We start from the raw sequence: 24639 nt of genomic DNA, 5'->3' as shown, positions 1-24639 counted from the left end.
TTTATACCATTCTTCACCCTCCTTTAGATGATATTCTTTCACATTCTTGAATATATCCATCATTGTCTCCATCAGCAATCTTCTCTTTTCTAGATTAAATAACTTTAATTTCCTCAAGTAATACTCATATGACACAAACCTCAGGCCCATTACTAATCTAAATACCCTTTCCTCAATACCTTTTGATTTAATGCTTTTCATTTATATTTCTGCAACACCTTAAAGAAGAACTTGAAAATCATCAAAGATAAAAGGGAGCATCCATGCTTGGAATGCTCTCTTTTGATATCTGAATACATCATTTATCTTCTTTTAAGGCTCATATTGGGTGATCCCTCCTTGACCTTCTCAGACTCTCTTATCCTTATCCCAACTGAAAGATAATTTTTCACCTCAGATTTTCATATACTACTTTGCCTGATTGATTTTTCTGTTCTTGTTGTTGTTGTTGTTGTATCATTACAATGGGGTTCAACTATTTATGACTCCATTTTGGGGCTTTGTTGGCAAACATATTGTAGTTATTTGCCATTTTTTTCTGCATATCATTATCTGGGTCAAAGTCACAATTTGAACTCAGGAATATTAATTTTCCAGACTCCAGATTCCACCTAGTTGCTATGGTTTTGTATGCATTTATTTGTCATTGATATCTCTTTAAAAGTAAATGGCAGTGATGATTATTATCTTTGCAAGTCAAGAGCACAGCACTCTGCTTTGACTATAGGAGATTTTTAATAAATGTTTATATCAAATTAAAAAACATTCCCAATTTTCTTAAAGTCAAAATTCTCTTCAATCTATCTCTAGATCTTTGACGCTAAGACAGCTTCACTTTTTGGGAAGGTGAAATCCAATGGACTTCAAAGATGAATTAGAAGATATTCCATGATCTCTCCCATTTCTGAATTTATACTTATCACTTCCTATAACCACTTCTCCTTTGTCTGCCTAATTTTATTTTATGAACCACATCATTTGCCATAAGCCATGCTATAATACTGATGTATAGATGAAGTAAATGCAGCCACAATTTCTGACATTTTAAGGTTATTCAATGCTATTTTCATACCTAAGGGCATGCATTAAGGACAGGATTATTCTCACTGAAAATTGTGCTTTTCTTGGTCATATCTAACCAGGTTCAAAATAGTGAAGGATCTCAGTTACCCCACTAGAATCTGGGCTTTATGAGTTTGAAAATCTACCTTTCAAAAAAAAAGTGAAGTACTTTATATGATACAATTGTTACAAAATGTTTGTTTTTTCTTTAAAAGTATATTTTAAGAATTTCAGAGGAGACTGAATAAGAGAAGTAGTTTCAGGGCAGAGATGTAAAAAATAAACAGAGAAGAAAAAAATTCAAGTATCAAGGGGTTTTAATTTTTGCTGTTAATCTATTTTTTTTAATTTAAATTTCTTCTATAGATTTTAAATCCATACATTTGATTGTCTAAGTTTCCAAGATAGAGGGAAATTTCTTTTTGGAGTCTTCATTTGTATTCCTTATTGTTATTGTTTACTCATTTTCAGTCATATTTGACTCTCCGTGACCCTATTTGGAGTTTTCTTGGCATATATTCATTATATTAAACAACAAATATATTCCAGTGATTCCAAGAAGTTCACGAATGGAAACTTTTTTAAAGATCTTTCTTGCCAATAATTCATTGGGTGGGGTCATCCTTTACCTTCAGGACCACTGCCGCACATGCTCAGTGGTAATTTTACAACTAAAACTCAAAACAAAAAGGGAACAATGTCAAAGGAAAAACATATATTCTCAATTTGGCATGAAAGCTAGATGATGGTAAATTTATAGTCCATAAATAATGTTATTATATGCTTACAATTAAATGGGGAGTGGGGTCACAGTAAGGAGACATCAGAATATTTACAAAAGTTGGGATATTTGATAATTACACAGAGTTTTAGTTTTCTGTAGAGACCGTATAGCGGTACTTTGAATAAAGTGCTGTGCATGGATTCAGGAAGACTGAGTTCAAATCCTAATTCTATTATTTCCTAGTTATATTGACTACAGGCAAACCACTTAATCTTTATGTAACTTGAACAACTGTCTAGGTCAAACCTGAGTCCTAGTTTAGCTAAAATTTGTTTTGGTAGGAGAAATTTCCAAAGCTGAGGAAATTAAAGATCCTTGGAATTTCACAGAGTTAAAAAAAAAAAATTAAGGATCATTTTGAATAAGAGGACAAACAAAAGGTTTTTCCTTTTTCTTGAGCCTTTTCTTTGCAAGGAGCATCTCAGTAAATATTGGTTTTGTGTCACTTTTCATGACATTTTCAATCTGAATTTTAGATGTGAATATTATGGAGGGTAAAAGGAACTGGATCTGTGACTTCAAGATGTACTGAACTGCAGTATAAGGAAACTCACTAACAATGTTGGTTGACATCTTTTCTGCAACTGATAGTATCAGGGATTTTTCAATAGCCAATAAGAGGCTAAGTGTCTTACACAGAATCATATGGTCAGTGTGTAACTTTTCCACCTCACAGATGGCTCTCTGTCCATTATAAAATATTCTTTTTTAATAAGGTATCACAAATTAAATTTATCGATCTATTTCTTATTATTCTATTTCTTCCTATCTAATCATAGCTATTTCTCTATCGGTATATATCTCTGTATTATCTATATTTCTACCTATCATCTATTTATATTATCTATATATATCGATACATCAATCTGTTTTATACATATATATCATCTATCTATCTATCTACCTACCTACCTACCTATCTATCTATCTATCATTTAACTACTACTTCAAAATGTCACTAAAAATGAATGCTTTCTTAAATCTGGGTCTCTTAACCTTTTCTATATGGTCCAGGTAATATGGTAAAACAGGGCCCTGTTCAGAATATTTTTATACATATAAATTAAAACACATGAGATTATAAAAGGAACCAATTATATTGACCTATAATTGTTAAGATAAATATATGTATATGTGCATACATATTTATTTATGTATGTATATAAAAGTTCATGGACCCCAGGTTAAGATCTGTTTTAGACATATGTTGACAGAATTACTCATCCAACCACACGGGTTTACAAGGACTACAAGGCCGAAAATAAAATAGAATTTATAGGAAAAAATGAGTTAAGCAAGCATCAGGAAAAGGATGAGACACTCAAGCAAGTATAGCCTTTTGTGAATTAATTTTATAGAATAATAATAGTATCTTGTCCTACATGGAGATTTGGGGAAAAACTCAATAATGAGAAAAAGACCCTTCCTTTTTTGTCTTCAAAAAGCAGTGAGCATTAGACAGCTGGGTGGCAGATACAGCAATGGACCTGGAGGCAGGAAGACCTGACTTCAAATTCTGCCTCAAACAATTACTGACTTATAATATGATTTTGGGTAAGGCACTTAACATTTCTTATCCTCAGTTTCGTTTTATATAAAATGGCTCCAATAAAAGCACTTATCTCACAATGTTCTTATGAGAATTGGATGAGACATATATAATTTAGCTACTCAGTAGACTTAAGTCTTATCAAATGTCATGTGCAATGCACTGTGTGAAGCTTTAGGTATACAAAAAAGAGGCAAAAAAAGGGCCTTCCCTAAAAGATCTCACAATCTAATGGGGAGACAGGCAAATATTTACAAACAAGGTATAAATAGAATACGTTGATCATAATATAGAGAGGGAAGGTGCAAATTAAGAGGGGTTGGGGAAAGTTTCCTGTAGAAGGTGGGACTTTCTTTGGGACTTAAAGAAAGTTGTGGCAGCCAATAGGCAGAGATGAGAAGGAAGAACTTTTCAGGCATGAAAAACAGGAAAAAAATGCTTTGAGAAGTGGAATACTTCCTGAATAGCCAGGAGGCCAGTGTCAGGGGATTGAGAAGTGCATGGCAGCGAAGACTGGAAAGACAGGAAGGGTCTATTAGAAAGGCTTTGAGTGCCAAACAGAGAAGTTCATATTTGATCCTGGAAGCCAACAGAGACCACTGGGGATTTAAATCCTTTAAACTTTAAATAAATGTTAGCTATTACTTGAAGCAAAAAAGAGTTGGAATTTTATCCTGGAGAACTCTTACAGGCTATGGGATCTCAGCTGTCACTTAACCTCAACACTTCTCACTTTCCCCAACAATAATGTGGGGATAATAATTTCTGTCATGCTTTCTTATAACATTATTGTATAGAAATAGGTTAATACCCTTGAAAGAACTATGTTAATATGAGCTAATTGGTTAAATATATAACCAAAATAATAACAAATATTTGGTATAAATATATAAATAATATAAATATTTATAAACTGGAAAAGAGTACTATGTTATAAACATATGCTGAAAAGGAGGTGAGGTTATGATTGTAAATACAATTGTCCAAAATGAGCATTCACGTGGCATTTGCTCAATGTAAACTAACAAACTGTCTTTCTTCTGTATTAATCAGAACGTACAATCAAATATAAATTTCATAATTACAAATAAATTTATCAGGCCTTCTGAAATGACAAGTTCAGTGGGCTACCCAGAAAGCAGTGGGTCCTTATTATTACTTAAAAATACTGCATCTAAGCAAAGGCTAGATAGTCATGTATTTTTATTTAGTTGGTGCCACCTCATTAAATTGTGAGCTTCTTGAATATAGGGACTTTTTGCCTTTCTTTTTTATCCCTGGTGATTAACATAGTGCTTGATACATAGCAGGAGCTCAATATATGCTTAATGGTGATACCATTGGTTGGATGTAAAATGGAGGATAAGAGCTAAACTGGATGGATTCTGAAGTCTTCCACAGTGAAATTTTATGTTTCTACTTATTAATAAGATTATAAAAGAGAGAATTTATATTTATAAAAGTGAGATCAGAGCAGTTTTAATTCCAATAAATGGCTATGCCTTAAGAGGCCTAAATTTCTAAAAAGTAAGCTTTTTTTTTTTTTTTTTGGTTTGCTTCTCAAAATTTGCTATCTTGTATTCATTAATCATAAATTTAAGTCAAATATGGCTTAAAAGGATAACCTAACATTTTAAAATCCCTTTGAATCATTCCCTTATCCTCCATTTTTCAATGTTTTGATATTTTCATCCAATTTAGTATAATCCAAGAATTGTATAAGCATATCTACTAAATTATTGGGCTAATCATTAAAAAATAAACAATGTAAGCTAAGAGCAAAACCTACAAGCAAATCCAATGGGACATCATTGTATACTGACATTTAGAATTGAATAAGGTTTTATGGCATGGTCATTTCAAGTGCTGTCTCAGAATCAGGCAGTGTTGGGTTCAGATTTAAACTCTGACTTTTATTAGCTGTGTGAATATGAGCATGACACTTCTTCACTGAGCCCCAGTTCTATCATCTGTAAAATGACTATAATAATAGCTTACAGCTTTTTTACAAAAGCATACAGCTTATAGGATTGTTGTGAGGTTCAAATGGGATGATGATCACAAAAATTTTGCAGACTTCAAAGTCTTTTTCACTTGTTAACCCAGATTAGATACCTATTCAGACTGTTCTGTCTAAATTTACTAAAAAAAAAAAAAAAAACGGATCAAAACTCAATTCAAAATCACTCTTTACTTTATCACCATAAAAGAATTTACAGTTGCTGTGATTTAACTTTTTTAAAGTTTTGAAAATAACCTATTGGCAGAAAAATAACTGCTTCCTGATGGAAACTTTCAGAAACATTTTTCTACAAATAAACCAGTTTCAAAAATTTAAATCTAAAGTACATCTGATAGGCCATACTCCTCCACATCCTGGTGTATAACAAAATTGCTGCAATGAACATAACATTAGTTGAACAAACATAAAGCTATAATCAAGCATCTGCTTGTCTGCATTGCACTCCATATGCACCAAAGTGCTGTTCTAATTTCTTTGGTATTCTCAATGGGTTTCTCTGACTATATGCCTAGAATTAATCTTCAGAAGCCATCTTCCATATGGCACAAGAAAAGTTAACATTGGAACCTTTATGACATGGAGTACACTAGCAGCTCTCTCTTAAAGAAATAATAATTGACCATACATATGCAACAACAGGTAGAAAAAATTGCAATACAATTAGTTTAATGTAAACACAATTCATCATCAGATGTCTGGGTCAAATTCCAGAATGAATAGTGGCAGAAGACCATACATCCCTTATCGAGATTACTTTTTCAAATAACTAGTATCATTCACTCACAGAGCTCTAGAGTAGTTAGAGTCCTATGCTTGGGTCTAAAAAACCTGAGTTCAAATTCTGCCACTATTACTTTCTAGCTAAATGACCCTGAATAAGTCAATTTCACTGTGCCTCAGGAATTTCCTTAGGAGATTTGGTTATGAATGTCAAACATTTTCTAGGCCTTTGTTTCTTACCAAAAAATGAAGGACTTGGAATAGATGTTCTCTAAGGTTCTCTGACTTAGAAAAACTTCTAATTATTATAGTGGTATGTTTGTATTAATTCAAATACATCCTTTCAAGTACATTCTAAGTACTAGGCAACACCTAAAAATATGAAATTTTAAGTTCTTTTCTCCATATCTAATTTCACAATGATCTTAATAATTCACTTTGTAAATACAAAAATTTTGTAAGAATATTTTACTAGAAAACATTCTATGTACATTCAATGCTAATATTAATTCAAATGAAAGAAAATCCATCATAGACTGGAATGACTCAACTGAGTTTGATGCTAATTATGTATGATCCCATTCATCAGACAATGAACAAGGGTTGTTCAACTTCCATTTCTACAGTAAAATGGTAGCTTCCTTCCTCTTGGTGATTACAACTATGATTAATTGCAGAGTTCAAGGTGAAGGAATAATATGGTTCCAGGCATACATGGTTTCCTTTAACCTAGTCAAGACACAGAGCCAGATATTTCAATTAACGCACACCAAGGTCACAAAATCAATTTCTTATCAGCCAAAAACACTCATACTGTAAATTTTATTTTCAAACTATAATCTCTAAATTAAATCTATGTCCCTAAAAAATACAGTGCAGAAACTCAGTCCTCAGGTTTTCTTCCTGATAGCATTTTCACAAATGGCACAAGGCTTTGTGCTCTATATTTAGAATACAATGTTTGGTTAGATTCTGATCTTGCTAGAGAAGGTCATTATCTCTATCCATGGCAAGTGAAGGCCCAAAGTGTTTCCTCCGTAAAGTGCTTTGTATATACAAGATTTGACCATTTTTTTTTTTATTTCTCTCTTTTAGGCAATGCAATTGGGGAAGTTTAAACAATTATATACAAAGAGTTTGGGCAAAAATTTGCCAGTTATATTTCTGCACCCAATATAATGACATATTAGAGTGAGCACACATACACACAGACACACAGAGGAAACTTCATAGTTGAAGTCGAAAATAGCATCAAATTGCATTAAATATAATCCATTTAATAGAACCTATCAGTAATGAAGCCAGTCTGACCAATAATACTTGTTATTCACATTTTAAGGCAAAAACCATCTGAGTTGCATCTAAAGATATCATCTTCCATTAAACTTCTCTGCAACATTCTTCTTCATATTCTAATTCCTCTGACTAGAACATTTTCTACTAGTTTCTCTCTTAGACCTCACAAATATAAGCATAACAATGATGATTTAAAGCTTAAAGCTTGAGACTTTTACAATTCACTATATGGCAAGGATCTAGATAGCTGAAAGTAATGCAGTCAGTAATCTATCCCAATAACCTTGTGCCATAATGTTTTATTATTTAGTGAAGTATACCTTCCTTACTGAAAACAAATCACATTTTTATTTTGTAAAAAGCTTTTCAAAATTTACTGTTAAATTTGCGCTACATTTATACAACCACGAAATCCATTTTGTGCAATACTTTTTCATATTTCTGCCTAACAAATTAGACAAATCTATTCGTTACTTCTGGGCCATGGGACCAATTTTATGTTTGATACAGGAACACAGGATATAAAATCATATCTCTGGCAGACAGAAAGTGGAACATTATCTGAGATAATATATTAACAGCTTCTTAAATGAATTTTCCTACATCCTCCAAATATGTAATCTGTTGGTTGATTTCAGAGTCATTGAAAAGGATGAAAAGGAATTTTCCTAGAGAAAGGAAGTTAGTAACACTTGGCATGGGTTAAAACACATTTTTAATTAAACAAATAAGTCTCCCTATATGAATAATCAACAAGACCTTCAGAAACCCTCTTGCGGTTGGGGGATGGGTTTTTTCAACAACACCATTCATGGGTTTAGTTGTAGTCAGATGCTAATAATAGTCCTTTCAAAGCAATAAAGAAAAAAATTTCATTCCTTCCTGACTCCAACTTAGGGTAGGTTAAAAAATAATATAAAATTGGGTAGGTAAACCTCCCTTCAACAGTGTACATCCAGGCACAAAGATTTTGCAAACTCTCTGAGTGAGAGCAACATGCAAATCCCTAAAAATATTCCATATATTAGGAATAATATTTTAAGAGACCAAATCAATGAAAATATAAACATATGATCAATAAGAGTCTATGCTTTTGACTAACAAGGAGACTAAAATTCAAGGAGGCCAGGCAAAGCTATGTCCATGTTCCACCATTATAGAACAGTTTCTATGAAGGAATGAGAGACAATTTGGTGTAATGGATAAAGTCTTAAACTTGAAGTTAAGATCTGGGCTTAAATACTTTCTTAGGCACTTAATAGCTGTGTGATTCTGAGCAAGATGCTTAAAAATTTCTGATCCTTTATTTTTCTACCAAAAAATAATAAAAGAATTGTATTCAATGACCACTAAGATTCTGTCCAACTCTAAATCTATGATTATATTCATAGCACAGGAAAGGGAGTACTGAGTTCAGATACTATATCAGAAATCAAGATGTCAGTATCCAGTGGGACATGTTAGATAAAATGCTGATCTTGATGTCAGGAAGAGTTGGATTTGAATCCCAGCCTTGACATTTAACTGGCTCTAAGCCATATCACTTAATCTCATCTGTAAAATGTGTATAATAAAATGGAGTACTTAGTGGTTCTCAGTTCTTTTAGTCTTTTGATACTCAGATGAAATCCAATCTAATTCAAGAAGAGCACAATAAACATATTATGTGTAAAGCTTTAAGGGAATAGAAGGACAAACAGAAATAGGTTCTGACCTTTGAGATCTTAGTTTTCTGTTATGAGAAGGCTCCTGCTCATGAAAATTTTAGCCTACATAGCTTCTAAGGTCTTTTCTAAATCTGAGATTCTAATTCTAATGTTAGTAATGCAGTTTTTGTTTTTTTCTTCAAAATTTCCATTAAGTGAGAATCTGATGCCTCTGGAAGTAGCTCATTCTACCTAAGGATATCTCTTATTGTTGGGCAGCTGGGTAGCACAGTGGACAGATTGTTGAGGCTGAAGTCAGGAAGACTCATTTTCTTGAATTAAAATCTGGTTTCAGGTACTTAGTAGTTATGTGACCCTAAGCTAATCACTTAATCTTATGTGCCTCCATTTTTTCATTTGTAAAATGATATGGAAAGGACATGGCAAATAACTCCATTATCTTTGCCATGAAAACCCAAATGGAGCCATGAAGAGTACACTCACAATCATAGACACATACACATCTCTCTCTCTCTCTCTCTCTCTCTTTCTCTGTATATATAATACACACACACACATATATACGTATATGTGTATGTATGCATGCATGTATATCTATCATCAATCTTGTTTGTAAATGATTGTTTATTGTCTGTGGGCTCCCTTAAAGGTGGGACTATTCCCGGTACTTAACATAGTTAATGAAAGTTTGCTAATATCTTTCTCAATACATTTGGGGAGACAAAAGCCGTATTTAAATATCTCAAATATTGATCTAGAAGCCTGGGTCAGTTAGTAAGTTGATAAAGGACATTTAGCTTCTGCTGGCAAATTCCTCGATTCAAATTCTATGTTAGCATTAATATATGAACTCAAGCAACTCCTTTGGGTTCAGTTTCCTCATCTGCAAAAATGAAAGGTAGGAAGACATATTGGATGGTTTCTAAAGTCCCTTTTCAGCTTCAAATCTGTGATTTGATCTAGGATCCTAAAGTAGTCAATTCTCCTTTTTGAATTGTTCTAATGGTTAGTATGCCTTGCCTTCTATTAAGCCTGAATGTGTCTATCTGTAATCTCCACACATGGTACCTAGTTTGTGTTCTAGGACCAAATAAACTAAGTCACTATTGTACTGTACCCTATGAGTCTTTCTTTCCTTTTTCAGGCTAAGAGTACACAGCTGTTTTTTTTTGTTTTGTTTTGTTTTTTCATTATGATGAATTTTCCCAGAAGAAGGGGCCCTCTTCTGAACACACTAAAACTTACATCCAAATTGACTTTATTACTCCAGATGTGGTCTGAGCAAGGTACAACCACAAACAGCGTTACTGATATTGGAATTATGTCCTCTGTTAGCACTTTTAAGTAGTCATTCAATTTCATATTTCTAGTGGCATTTTAGTTATTTTTGTACATATTTGATTTTATCCTTCTGGACTGAAAGATCCTCATGGGAAGGGACTTAATCAGATTACTTTTTTTAAATCTTGCTATGTTATTGGCCTAATTCTTGTGAAGTTAAGAGACACTTAAACACTTGAAAATAAGCTAAATTATCCTGGGTTCAAATCCTACCTCACACACCATATTAATTGTGTACAGGCATGCAATTAAGCCTCTCAAAGTTTCCCCATCCCTAAAGTGAAAAATAGTAATGTTTTATTAATTAGCTCAAGGACTGTTGTGAATTGAGAAGGGAATGCTTGGTCCTCTGAGTTGCAAGTGCCAAGATGCCAGTCAGTTCTCATTTAATTTCTAATTTTTAATTTTAAAATTGAGAAAGCATTTTATAAACCTTAAGGGATCTTATAATTTTGAGTGATTAGTATTATTGTCCCTATACTTACACATAATTTGAAATAAGACTGGTAACCCATAGCTATTATCTATGTGTGCAGAAATTAAATGAAATATACAAAATTACCAAAAACATCATTTTCCCCAAAAGTTTGATCAATCTTCTGATTCCAAAATGACTAAAGTAATAAATCAGCACCAATAAAAATGTTTATATGTCAGCTATTTAAGGAGTAGTCTGCTAGATGTTGTAGCAAAAAAAAAAAAAATATTTGTAAAAAGTCCAATAATGACTTTTTAAAAGAAAAAATATAGTCCCTGACCTCATATTCTGATACAAAATAATCCAAAGATGAGAGAATAAGAGAGGTGCAATAAAACTCATGTGTGATTCTGGAGGGAGAAAATCTGTTACCTATTGGGAAGAGTAGGCAATTGGGAAGCCTTGATGAAGGACATAATATGGAAACTGCATATTAAAATTGGGTGATTTGTGGAACTCAATGTTGTAAAATTAGAACAACCAATTTTGTCCTCAAAAAACAGATATAAGAAAGGCCATTCTCTTATGTATTTGCAGAGGCAGTGGATTATGGAACACTGGAAACAGTTTAAACTTTTTTGATTTATAGGCTAGTTTTGCTGCATTGTTTTCCCTTACTCTTTATAATTGTTATTATAATAAATTATTATATTGGTTCCTATTATTTATTATAAGAGATTGCTTTTTATTGAAGAGTAAGAATAAGGACATATTGGTAAATGTTGGTGACATGAAGATGAAACACATTAGTGAAAATATACTTTTTAAAAAATGAGTTTTTCCCACTTTACTATTTTTTTTAAACCTGTTCTCTGGCAGAAAACCCAGGGAGCAGCAACATTTTTCCAAAATCAGACATTTGAAGGGAGAAGCAGGGGGAAGAGGAGAATCAGTAGAAAACTGGGAAATTTTCAAATTAAATCATCATTTTCTGAAATAAGAAGAGTTGGCTATAAAATATGTTAATTTCTTATAAAACCTGGGACTTGACATTCCCAGATCAAAGCAAATATCATCTGTTTCTACAAAATATAAGTTGTAATCTTAAAAATGTTGATAAGGCAGGAAGCTCATACAAGACATCCAGAAACACAGAACATTAGATGTGTTGGTGAAGCAAACATGTTGTCCCTAAACTCTCCTGCAAGTTTTATGATTGCCAACTATGAAAAGATTAAAATGGACTTGAAGTCCCACATTTAGGGCCCAGTTTTAATCTCTGCGTAGCTCAGAGAGATAGAGCTAAAGAAAAACTGGAGAAAGCAAAGCTCATTTTTTTTTCATTTCTCACACAAATTGAAGCAAGTCCCTGTAATATAATTTCCAAAAAAGTTCAGCTTAAATTATATGATATCTTTCTCTTTACTCTGTAAACAAATGTTACTTTAGCATGAAGTAGAAAGAAAAGATGAAGGCTTAGTATTCATGAGTGTGTATGAGTTTATATGGCTGTGTGACATTGTCATAGTGTATGCATTTGTCGTTTGAATATTCTGTATTGTGACTTCTGAAATGGGCAGTTTTAATGGATTTTAGTACTCTCATATAGGAATTCTTTGCAATCTCCATGGCAGATTTTGGGGCTTAAATAACATAAATGAAAAAAAAAAAAACAAATTTATTATCATTCACCTCTAACTGATAATTCAATTCATAATTCAATTATGAAGTTTTAAAACATTGTTATGAGAAAAAGGTACAGGGAAATCATATGTGTGTGTGTCTGTATGTGTATATATACATATACACACTACATATACATACATATGCACATGTAACATAAATATGTATATATACATATATATTTCTTTTTTTTTTTGCACACACACATATGTATGAAGTTTCAGAGGCGCTGCTCTTATGTGATTTCTGAAATAGGAAGTTTTAAGTGATTTTAAGTAGCTGCTCTATTTTTTAAATGCAGAATTTGGTAGTTGAACTTCCACCAAGAGGAAAGTGCTTGTAGGAAGCAGTGAATAGAATATCGCAGTTGAACACAGGAAGATCTAAATGTGAATTCTCTGCTAGTAGAAGACATGCCATTTTATTAATGTTGTGACCATGGCCAAATTCCCCTGACCTCCCAGAATCTGTTTCTTCATTTATAAAATGTGGATAAATAGAATTAAAGGTGGGAGAAACAAAAAAAAAAATGTTTATGAAAAATTAAAAAATCAAAGATTAAAATAATATTTTAAAAATATGAATGTTCCTTTTTAATTACAAAGATTCAGACACTTTTAGTGGGGAAGTTAAAAACAGCAGACAGTAAAAATTCTGTACAAATGAATGAGTATGCAAGTTCCTTTGGATAAGACAAGGATTTTTTTAAAGCACATATAAACGGAAACTTGAAAGAAAAATCACTGACAACTGGTATATTTTTATGTTTAAAAAAATGTTTTACAGCATGAAAAACAGGCAGACCAAAGGACCTTGAACTATTTTGTCTTTTTTCCATAGAAAACATTTACTGCTGTTTAGTTGGTTATCAACACAGAGAGAGGAAATAAAAGAAAATAAAAAGAATACATACCCCGTTTAAGGGTGGCGGTATTATAAAAAAAAAAAAAAAACCTATTAAAAACATCATTAAAACCTTAGTTTGGCAAAGGTCCAAATGGAGAAAAATTATTGATGTTAATAATGGTAATTATGACAGTTGCGGCCAATCTATAGAACAAAGTAGGAAAGCTGCTTACTAAGAAACGTTGTCCTGGCAGTAATCGTTAGAAAGGAAACATATGCAAACATGATTGATGGGGCTATTCTGAAGGTCAGTGAACTATCAAAATGTGATGATGCCATTCAATTAACTACCCCATAAAAATCCAAGATTATTTATTGAAAAGAATTTTGTGGAGTCTGTAGAACAGCATATTACAAATTCCTGCTGCATGTACAGAGCAGGCGAACGCTTGATCTAATGTACTATTAAGCCATTGTAGCTTTGCTCTACATATTTTAAGCATTAAACTAATTATGATGAGGCTTAGCCTGACTATGCTGTATATTTAATCTTTTTTAAGAGCCTATCAAATTGAATCACGCAATACAAGTTGTTTAGGCTATAAGCAAATACATGCAATATTAACAGTGCTCAGTACACTGGCTTAATTAGAAAAACCTCAGTGTTGTCTTAAATACATTTAGAGGTATAATATTGTGCCGTTCTCATCTGAACTCACCATTTAATTATATTTTAAACATAATTTATATAACTTGGAAAGTTGTGGGTTTTTTTTTTCTTTATTGAAAGTTGGTCTATTGACCTCTTCAAAGGAACCGCAAGTATCACATAATTAGAATTAGAAGAAACTCCAACAGGCACTGAGACCAACCATATGAAGGGAAGGAATCCCCACAATAATACAACTGACAAGTGAGCATCTACCCTCAGCTTGCTAGAACTTCAAAATAAGGCAACTCATCATCTCTCTCAGTAGTTCATTCCTTTTTTAATAAAATTTCAAGATGTTAGGGTTATTGTTTGTTTGTTTTCTCCTAGCAATCAAGCCAAAATTTCTCTTTGAAAATTCCACTCATTGGCAACTCTGCTGAATAGGCAGTATAGAATGAGATCCTGCCCCTTCTTTATCCCCAAACATTGAGAGAACATTGGGAAACACCGAAAGAAGTAAAGGTTATTGGGATTATTACCTGAGTTACCTGGGGTATTTATTTCATTTACTTTCTTACTAAGTTTACTCGGCTCTTCCTTCAGCTGCTTGTGGCTACCTTGAAGTTAACTCCCTTAGCCCAGCTGATGGCTGAAATGCTCCTTCTTCTTCTAGCAATAAATAATCATTATCTGAAATGTTTTTGAAAACCTACCTCTTCCACTTCAGTCTAAGCCCTTATTAAGCCCTTATTATGTTCCAGACACTGTGTTAAGGATAACTAAGGTAATATGACCACGGCTTTGTCTACAGATTACAAAATTCTCCCCTTTCTTTTGTGGTCTGCTTATGCTACAAGGGCCACCCTTACTTCTTCCTATTTTAATTACCACTGAACTGGCCAAGATATTCTTTTGTTTTTTGTGCTTGGCCGGTTAAGTTATCCTTCTGGTATTAGATAAGACTTCTCTTGGCTCTAAATTCTGTGACCCTATGGTGAATGGAAAATGTTGAGACAGAGCCTACTAGTGTAGTGAGTTGATAAGCTGGTAGTAACAGTCAAGTCATGAATGACACAGTGGATGAATTCAAGACAGAACATTGAGACCTGAAAAGCCATATACAGGAAGAAAAAACAAAGCTGATATCAACAGTGATATCCATTTTATTCATATCAATGATGAGAGTTTTTATCATTCTATCAGTTCCTGGTTGTGAACTTGGCTGGGTTATTTCCCTGCTATTCTTCTTCTTCTTTTTCCTCCTTTTCTTCTTCTTCTTTTTCCTCTTCTTCTTTTTTGGCTGAGGCAATTGGGGTTAAGTGACTTGCCCAGGGTCACACAGCTAGGACGCATTAAGTGTCTGAGATCAGATTTGAACTCGGGTCCTCCTGACTTGAGGCCTGGTGCTCTCTCCACTGCACCACCTAGCTGACCCTTCCTATTATTCCTTAAAAATGTTAGAATATTAAATTATATGTGGACTGTATTTAAACAAAAAGATATGTTCATTCTATGGATTTTTGAATGAAGGTAGAGTTGACATTTATATTTCCAAAGAGAATCCTGCTTGCTTTTTTTAAACTGGGGAGATTTTATATTTCCTTCAATAAAATAAAAACTCCTTAGGGTAGGTACCATTTCACTTTTAGCATCATACTTTTAATGCTTAACACAGTGTCTGGCATATAATAAGGGCTTAATAAATGTTGTTGACTGAAGTGGAAGAGGTGGGCTTTCAAGAAAATTTCAGATGATGATTGCTTATTGCTAGAAGAAGGAACATTTCAGCCATCTTGGATCCTAAGACTAAATGCAGAAGTTTTCCCGCTATACCTACTGTTTGTTAAGATACATTATGTGATATTGTATTTCTGTGCAAAACTGGTAACTAGGATTAACCTTGGCCAGCCTCACAAAAGAAAACCCATGTTTTTTGCTACCCCTTGGGGTCCAGAGAGTCTTCTCAACTGGATGCCCGAGGAATCAATCAATCAATCAATTAACAAGCATTTATTACATGCTTACTATGGTCTAAGCATTGTGTTAAGCTCTGGATATACACAAAAAAAAGGAGGGGGGGTCCCTGTTCTCAAGAAGTTATTATTTTGATAGAGGAGACAATATGTATATGTCACTTTGCACTATATATATATATATATATATATATATATATATATATATACAGGATAAATGGAAGATAATCCCAAAGAAGAAGATATTGAAAGCTGAGAAGTCTGGGAAAAGCATTTGAGATGAATCTTAAAGGAAGCTAAGATGTATAGGTAAGGAAGGAAAACTTTCTAGGAAGGAGTTCAAGGCTCAACAATCAATCTCAATATATTATGGTAAAATTGTGATCAAGGAACACATGAGCATGTCACCATCCTGTGGAAAGGTTTTATAGTTGTTTTTGCAGCTCTCGTGTCAGCTAACCACAGTTAAGAAGGTCTCTCTCCATGTGATAAATTACCTTTATTAGATGTGTATGGGGAATGCAGTGGACAGAACAATTTTGGTGTCAAAAACACCTGAATTCTGCTTCTGTCTCTGATATACACCAGCTGAGGAATAAAGAGTAAGTGAATCACTGAATTCTCAGCATTTGAGGCAATGCTCTAAGATAATTCATGACAGGGGACTTGCAGACTTTCAACAGGAGGGAGTCTCTACATAGGGAGTTTCCCAAAGGGTGAAATCACATATACAGGCAACACCCTTTGCTCCTATAACTGCTATCGCACCCCTCAAAGGGAGAGGATATAGATCTGGTACATTTCAAATTCAATATTTACTAGGTCAAAAGTTTTCTGTATGATGATCGATTTTTTAAAAAGCATATTGCATACAATTGGTAAAACAAAAGAATAGTAATGTTTGCAGTCAAATCTTCTTCTGTCAAAACAATTCTAATAGTTATGAGAGAATACTTACCTTCACATATTGTTATGCCATTTCCTGTGAATCCGGGGAAACAATAACAGCCTTCCACTCCATTCTGAATCTCACATTTTGCTTTTGGGTTACAGTGGGTCCTGGCACAGTTCTGAGCAAAGGCCCCGTCCAGCAAAGTGGACAAGCACACTAAATGAAAGGAGACACTTAAAATATATTTTTTTCTTTTGCTTTTTTTTTTTGAAATTCAATTGGAGAGTACACAATTCAAATCAGATAACTGCACTTATTGAAAAAATTGTGAGGTTTAGAGGACAAAGGTTTAAATCCCTCCTGGGATATTTATTATCTATGTGTCATTGGGCAAATCTGTTCACCTTTCTGAACTTCAGTTTTCAAAAATGTTAAGTGAGAAGGTTGGCCTCTTGGGTAACTTCCAGTTCTAAATCTATGAATCCTATGCTCCCATAAATGGTACTGCTAAGAACAGATTGCAATCATTTTTTGTGAAGAATATTAAAACAACATTTTCTTGTTTCTTCAAGTGGGGCATAGAACCTCCAATTAGTCTATTATCAAACACATTAAGTTCTAGCTATCTTTTCATCTATCTACTTTCTATTTATTCCTCTCTGTCCATCTATCCATCTATTTCTATCATTTTTCTCTCTTTTTATGTATTACTATCATCTATCTATCTATGTCTTTGTCTCTGTCTCTCCCCACAATTGTAATTCTTTCATAGCAAGGACGATTTCCTTTATTGTTGTTGTTTTGTTTTTTGTTTTTTGTATTCTCAACCTTTAAAATAATGCTTAACACAGAGGAGGTGCTTAATAAATGCTTGCTGAATGCTTGATTGATATCCTAGGCTCTGAGGTAGGGATTGGATGTATAAATAACACAATATCATGCTCTAAGTTCATAGAATTTACATTTTACAATCCTCTGAAAATTTAAGAGTTGGAGGTTAGTCACCTTAGAGAACCATCTAGTTTGAGGAAATTAAGGCCCAAGCAAGTAAAGTGACTATCCCAAGATCATATAGGTGATCATACCTTCATTTTGGGTCTTTTTAAAATTAAATTAGGATGATTTAAAATTTACTTTTCCTAGAAATTTTGCTGTTTAGCAGCACATACATAATAAACTTGAAAACTCTTAAAACTTGAAAGCACTTTTTTTCTTAACTCAAAAAGTCATAGCATATGATATAAGGTCAATAGATTGCATTTTGCCTATGAAAAGAGCATCAGACATTTTAAAATGTGTGCATTTAAAAAAAAAAAGGAGACAATAATTTCTGTAATCCAATTAATTATGGAAACTTTCCCTCCAAATCACCTCTTTTCTGTAATACAAGTTTTAAGATTTTCAGCTTTTACTATTCATAGAGCAAAGACCAATCTTCAGGAAATGGAAAGAGCACAATCTGGAGTAATTTAAAAACAATGAAACACAGGACAGAGCAAAACTTTATCTCTAAGTGAATGAAAATAAAGTTGGACATAATCTGTGTGGACTGTTAAGAAGAGATAAGGAAACTCCTTGGGAAGATGCACCTCCCAACACCCCCCAATTTTTTTAAAATTGTTGTTCCAAGAAGGCTGCTCACAAGAAACCCACTTGGGGCTGACTGGGATAAGTTATATAAGTTATTGTTCCAAGAAAAGTCAGAAGAAAAATTATCCTTATCTAGTAGCAAGATATTCCCAAGCTAAAACTACATAGGACCTAGATGTGACCAAATCTCACTCAGAATCCATTTGTTGTACATCAAAGGATTTATTTTCTTCATACAGAGCATCATTTAAAGGGATGTTCAAATGAACCCCAGTGGTTGTTTCTATGGTTTGAAATTAAGATCCAAGGAGCCTATTTACTGCAAGGGCTTGGAATTTAACACTTTCTTGTCTCTCTGGGAATTTTTTTGTTGAGATAGAGAAGAAAGATGTAGTTTCTCAATTTTAGAGACAGGAGGACTCAACTTTTAAGTTAAGAGGCCCAGAAAAGAACCAGACCATGGATTTAATTTACAGATTCTTAATTTGAGTTCTGTAAACCAAAACTATTTTTTAATAAATTAAAATATAATTATTATTTTTTTTGGTTTTTTAAAACACATTTTTAATTTTTTAAAACACATTTTTTTAAAAACACATTTCAAGATACTATCCTGAGGATTTTATAGACTTGCCACATTGCCAAAGGAGTTTACGATCCAAAGGGAATTACGAACCAACTAAAGAGGATGCTTGGTCCACTCACTGAGTTTTATAGCGGGGAAATTGAGGTCCAGCTAGGGGAAATCACTTATCTAAAGTCAAAGGAGGATTAAGTGTTGGAATTGTTCCTGAATCTTTGACTCCAGACTGTGGGTGTCACATGGATCTCTCCAAATTTAAGGCCAGGAAAATGCTGGCGGGCCCTGCTCCCTCCCAGGATCAAGGACAGAAACTCACCTAGAAGCGGGATCAGTTTCATTGGCAGTGGAGGGGGCGAGTGCCTGGCTGCGCTGGGTTAGGGCTGTGTGCTCCAATTGTGGCTGCAGAAAGCTGGTTCTACCTTTGGACCCTGGATGCAGCTGACTGGGGTGGGGGTGGGGGTCAGCTGAGGTGGGGGGAGGCCCCAGTGTGCTAGAGCAATGACGTTTTTAACTTCCTTTAGAGACTTCCCGGACCTTTTGTGTATGTGTATATGTGGGAAAACAACGAAAGCCACCTCCCATGTCCGGCCACCAGGACTCTACCCCAGCCTGGCTTGTTGCCTGGCCTGGAAATGGTCATTATTTCTCCCAAAGTCTTGCACATCCTCTTAGATGTTCCTGGAGAAGCTTCTTCCCATATCCCTCTCTCCTCTCCATACCTCTCACTGTTTTTAGAGGTCAGCTAGTTCATCACCAGACCAGACTATGTAAAGCCTCTCCCATGAGAGTAAGACAATCAGGATTTGAACTTTTATCCTGTGATTCTAAATCTCTCAGAGAGCTCTCAGTCCTTAAGGCAAACAAAACTGTGCATCTCCAGGCCTAACCCCCAAATCCTATACATAGCAACCCCCTTTCCCTAAGCCAGAATCTTCTCTTCATTGCACAAGTGCATCTGCTTCTCTCCAGCCGACCTTGTATATTTAATACTGGACAGAAATCTAAGATCGATGGCAATCTTTTCTTTCCCACAGTTTATAATCTTTTTTTATCTCCTCATCTATAAAATGGGTTTGTTCCCTAATTCAGCTACCAACTTCTTGGGAGGGTGATTCATCAAAAAATGAGGTAGAGCTTTACAAGTGGAAAAAAAGGATTTTCCAGAGAAGGGAACAGGATCAGAATAGTAAAATATCCTGTCCAGAGACACAAGCTGTTCAATTTCAGAGTTAAGTTCAAGTTTGCACATCAAATATTACTTTTACAGAGGAATTGTATTATCCCTAATACAAACAAATACAGTACAAAAATATTTCAAACAACATAAATAATAATCTATAATATTTAAAACTATATAACACAACATAATATATAAATATAATACAATCATAATATAAACAGACAAGATGTTCATTCACCACTACTCTTTTTATATATCCATTGCTTTGCCTGGAATGGGAGCTTAAGAAATATTGAATTGAATTGACGGCTTCTCTAGTTTTCCCAAATATTCATGTATATAGCATTTTAACTGAATAGCTAACATCAGAATATATATGAATGAAGAATATATTCTGGTTTAAAACTCAAATAACTAACCACTTCATTTTAAATTCAACTAGCTTAATTTTGTTCCAGGCTGCTATAGCATTTTCCATATTTTGGTTTGACTCCACCTCAAGAGGATATAGCTTATCTATAGTCAAAATATACATACATAGCAAGTTTAGTTTCAACATACTCACATTTACAACTTCGCTTCAAAAAGCACATTCCTGAGTGTCTCTGTTTTACAAAGAACAGAGCCAAATTCTAAACTGGTTTCCTAACTGATTGTAAGACTCTAGAGAGTGTGCATGCATATATGATATAAAGAGTATCTATCAGTGGTAAGAAGGGTAAAGTAGTTGAGGCATTTGCCAAGGGCATGTAAAACTACTGGTGTAGAAACTATGTAAGATACATCTTGTTAACCCAAGCAGGACGTTCTATTAAAGTAGAAGCTACGATTTTTTTAGTCTTGTTTGGAGCAGGGGATGGGAAGCGTAGCTAATTATTTATTCTACTGCTACCAATAATTAGAACGAATACTGAACCCTTTTCCTCAAATGGTTCATTTAGTCCCATGCCCTAAAACACACTTTTGCTATGATGAACATGAAAGAGCTAATTCAAATTCAAATATTCTATAAAATACCTTATTCTACTCAGTTTAGGCTTCATACACAAAACAAGCTTGTTGGGGGTTTTAAAGGTAAGTGAAAATGTTTGCCTTAATCCCAAATAATTTCTGTCAGGTCTATTTTTTCCCCCTTGTTTTTGTTGGCAGATGGATGTTTACCAAAAACAACATAATTCTTCTCAAAGGGGTGAAAAAGGACTCAGAAAGAATAGACAATGTTTTGTAAAAAGCTTTCAGTTTTAAGACTGCTCTTTTGTAAATCAAAATCACCCGGAATCCCCTTTATAAAAAAGAGAAATTTCTTCAGGAATTAAGGGAGTCACTATGTGGCTTCATCATCATCAATCTCCAAGTTTCTTAAACTATGATCAAAATATGGACTTCATATACCTCTATATTTGGGATGGTCATGTAATGGAAAAGGAGTCATGAGTGGGAAAAGTTTAAGAAGCCCTGACTCTGATTTATCTTTTTGAAGAAGAAAAAAGAATTTAAATGTATAGAAAAATGATTTGATTTGCAATTTAAATTTATCACTAAAAAAAAACTGAAAGAAAAATTTAGGGGTTTTTTAGAGTTACTATTAAAGGAAAATATAAAAAATAAAAAATAAATCAATTTCCCACTGAACTTTGCCATCACTCTTTAATGAAGTACTAGTACCTGAACTTCTATTACATATCGTCATTTATCTATTGGACTTTTCAATCTAGATATCAAAGAAATCACAAGCTCAACATTCTCTAAAATGGAACTCTACGAGCCTCCCTTCTTTTTAGCTTCCCTACTACTATTAAGCATTCACCTTTCAGTCTTCTAAATTCCTGACATTGGCATAATTCTAGCTGTTCACTGTCCCTTGTCTCACATAGCCAGTAAGAAATCTTCCAATTTGTTCCTCCATAACACTTCTTCAATCTGACCCCTTTTCTTTCACATGGCTACCATCTTTGTTTAGTTCCTCATCGCCTATCTCCAACATTATTGCAACAATCTTCTTCCCATTCCAATTCATGCTAACAAAGTGATTTTCCTTAAATTCAGATCTGACCATATGACTCCTCTATTCAATGAGCAAAACCAACCAACCAACCAACCAAAAAAGCAATGAGATGATTCAAGGTAATTCCAACAGATTTGTGATGGAAAGAGCCATCCACATCCAGAGAGAGGACTCTGGAGATTGAATATGGATCATAGCATAGTATTTTCATCTTTTAGCACCTACTCTATGGTAGGAGCTACTCTAAATACTTTATAAATATCATGGAAGTTATATGCTAATATCTCTATTTTACTTAATTATTTCTTCCCTTTTTTTTCTAAGACAATCGGGGTTAAGTGACTTGCCCAGAGTCACACAGCTAGGAAGTATTAAGTGTCTGAGACCAGATTTGAACTCAGGTCCTTCTGACTTCAGAACTGGTGCTCTATCCACTGCACCACCTACCTCCCCATACTTAATACTCAAAGAGAAATTACTTGTACAATGTCACACAAATGACAAATATTAGAACTAGGATTATTCTTCATAGAACTCAGTTCTTCATGACTTCAGGCCCACCATGCTATCCCTTATGTAAAGTAACTGCCTTGGTTTAGAATTTTGAAAAACACGATGACCAGCCATAATTCAAGAGGAAAATGATAAAGTACACTAACTACCTTCTTGTATAGAGGTAATGGATTCAGGGCTACAGAATGATCTAGACATAAAGTTTTGGACATGACCAATGTGGGAATAGGTTTTGTTTTTACTATGAATTCTGGTTATGAGTGTTTTTCTTTCATTTCCCCCCTCCAGTGGAGGTATCAAGTTGGAAAAAGATTATATTTAATTGCCAAAAATGAAATAAAATTTTTGAAAAAGAATATTTCTTTTGCTAGTGGTGAGTTTCATTCCTTGTATTTGTATTCCAACTGTCAAGCATAGTGCCTGGCATACAGTAGGGGCTTAAGAAATGCTTCTGATTGATTGTTTTCTTGATATTTAATTATTGTAGATATCATCATCATCATATCCAAGATAAAGGCACTTATCAAAAACATGAATTGGATCTCTTATGTCATCTTTTTGGAAGCTCCTTTAATGGTTTAGATGACAATCTACCTCTGTCTACCTGTCATTTCCATGTTTTCCTAAAAGTTCCCTACAAAGAGTATAGCCAGTTTTGGGAGGCTATGAAACTATCAGGTGAACACTCTTTTTGTCTTAATATCATCTCTTTCTCTTTCTACCACCTCTGTCCTTCTCCTGGTCATAATGACAATTCTTTGTGCTTCTGATGTGTTTATTTGGGTATAGGTAGGATCACAGCTTTCAATGTAGAGGGCAATTCAAAGACCATGTGATTCAATTCCCTCATTTTAGACTGAAAGGAACTTAAACTCAAAGAGAAATTACTTGTCCAATGTCTCACAAATGACAAACAGTAGAACTGAGATTTGAATTCCTAAAGCCAAGTTTTCTGGTTTTTTCTACTAAGCCATCCTAGGAAATAAAATAGATTCATAATAAAAAAGAAACTTGTGGATTTTGGTATTATTGTTGAATTCAATTCAATTCAATTTTACATGCATTTGTAAAGTATCTTTTTTTTTTTTTTTTTTTTTTTTTTTTTTTTTTTTTTTTTTGGCCAGGCATTGTGATGGGTGTTGCTGTATGAAAAGAAAAAAATAAAGATTAAGAAAAAATTCAGAGTTTGTCCTCAAGGAACTTACATCTTACTTGTTTGCTTTGTGGAAGCTCTGAATCCCTAAACAAAAAGACTGTAAGTGACTAAGATTCTTTCCAACATTCCAACATCCCAAGTAGATAACCCTCCTGGAGGGTTACAGACAGGCACTTATATTTCTTTCATGGGTCCATTCTTTCTACCTTTCCTCATCTATTTCTCTCTGCCCTAATACCCAGCAATTGTTTTTTCTTTTTTTCTACCAGAATTTCCCTAATGATAATTTTTTTTTTTTTTTTTTTTTTTTTTTTAAATCAGAACAGACCTGTGTCATTCAAATCCAAAGACGGGAAACTTTAAAAGATTCAAGGCTGATGAGGTTAAAATAAGTTTCCATCAAACACATTGCTGCAATATTGCTGAGCAGAGTAAAAGTGAGCTCTGGAGGTCTATCATACATTTCCATTTTATTTATAAATATAAAAAAGAAATCTTTTTACAGGCTCACCAGATTTCCATTTATATCAGGAGACAGGGTGAACAGGGGGGCTTAATTGGCTTTTATTCTCCAAACTCCTTTAGAAAAACAAAAACCACATCTGGCAAATTTTACAGCTGATTGACTGGAAGGGAGGAGACCTGAGTTCCTTCCCTAGCTTTGTCATTCCATTGTTCTGTGACCTTCAGAAAAATCACTTAACCT

At 33.8% G+C, this 24639-nt stretch overlaps 1 protein-coding gene across 2 annotated transcripts in view; it reads right to left on the bottom strand.

Moving 5' to 3' along the window:
* ADGRL4 (adhesion G protein-coupled receptor L4) overlaps positions 1 to 19530 on the bottom strand; it is a 128277-nt gene extending 108747 nt beyond the window's left edge. For both annotated transcript variants that reach the window (XM_023501736.2, XM_031936783.1), the window contains exons 1-2: positions 19396 to 19530; positions 16973 to 17122 (exon numbers count right to left, since the gene is read on the bottom strand). In XM_023501736.2, coding sequence (XP_023357504.1) covers positions 16973 to 17122; positions 19396 to 19417 — 172 coding nt within the window. In that variant the 5' untranslated portion in view covers positions 19418 to 19530. The remainder of the gene's footprint in view (positions 1 to 16972; positions 17123 to 19395) is intronic.
* Between the last annotated feature and the right edge of the window lie 5109 nt (positions 19531 to 24639).

The sequence above is a fragment of the Sarcophilus harrisii genome, chromosome 4 (assembly GCF_902635505.1).
Source record: "Sarcophilus harrisii chromosome 4, mSarHar1.11, whole genome shotgun sequence".
Taxonomy (NCBI): domain Eukaryota; kingdom Metazoa; phylum Chordata; class Mammalia; order Dasyuromorphia; family Dasyuridae; genus Sarcophilus; species Sarcophilus harrisii.
Note: the sequence above shows the minus strand (reverse complement) of the source record. Positions and strands in the feature narration are given on the sequence as shown.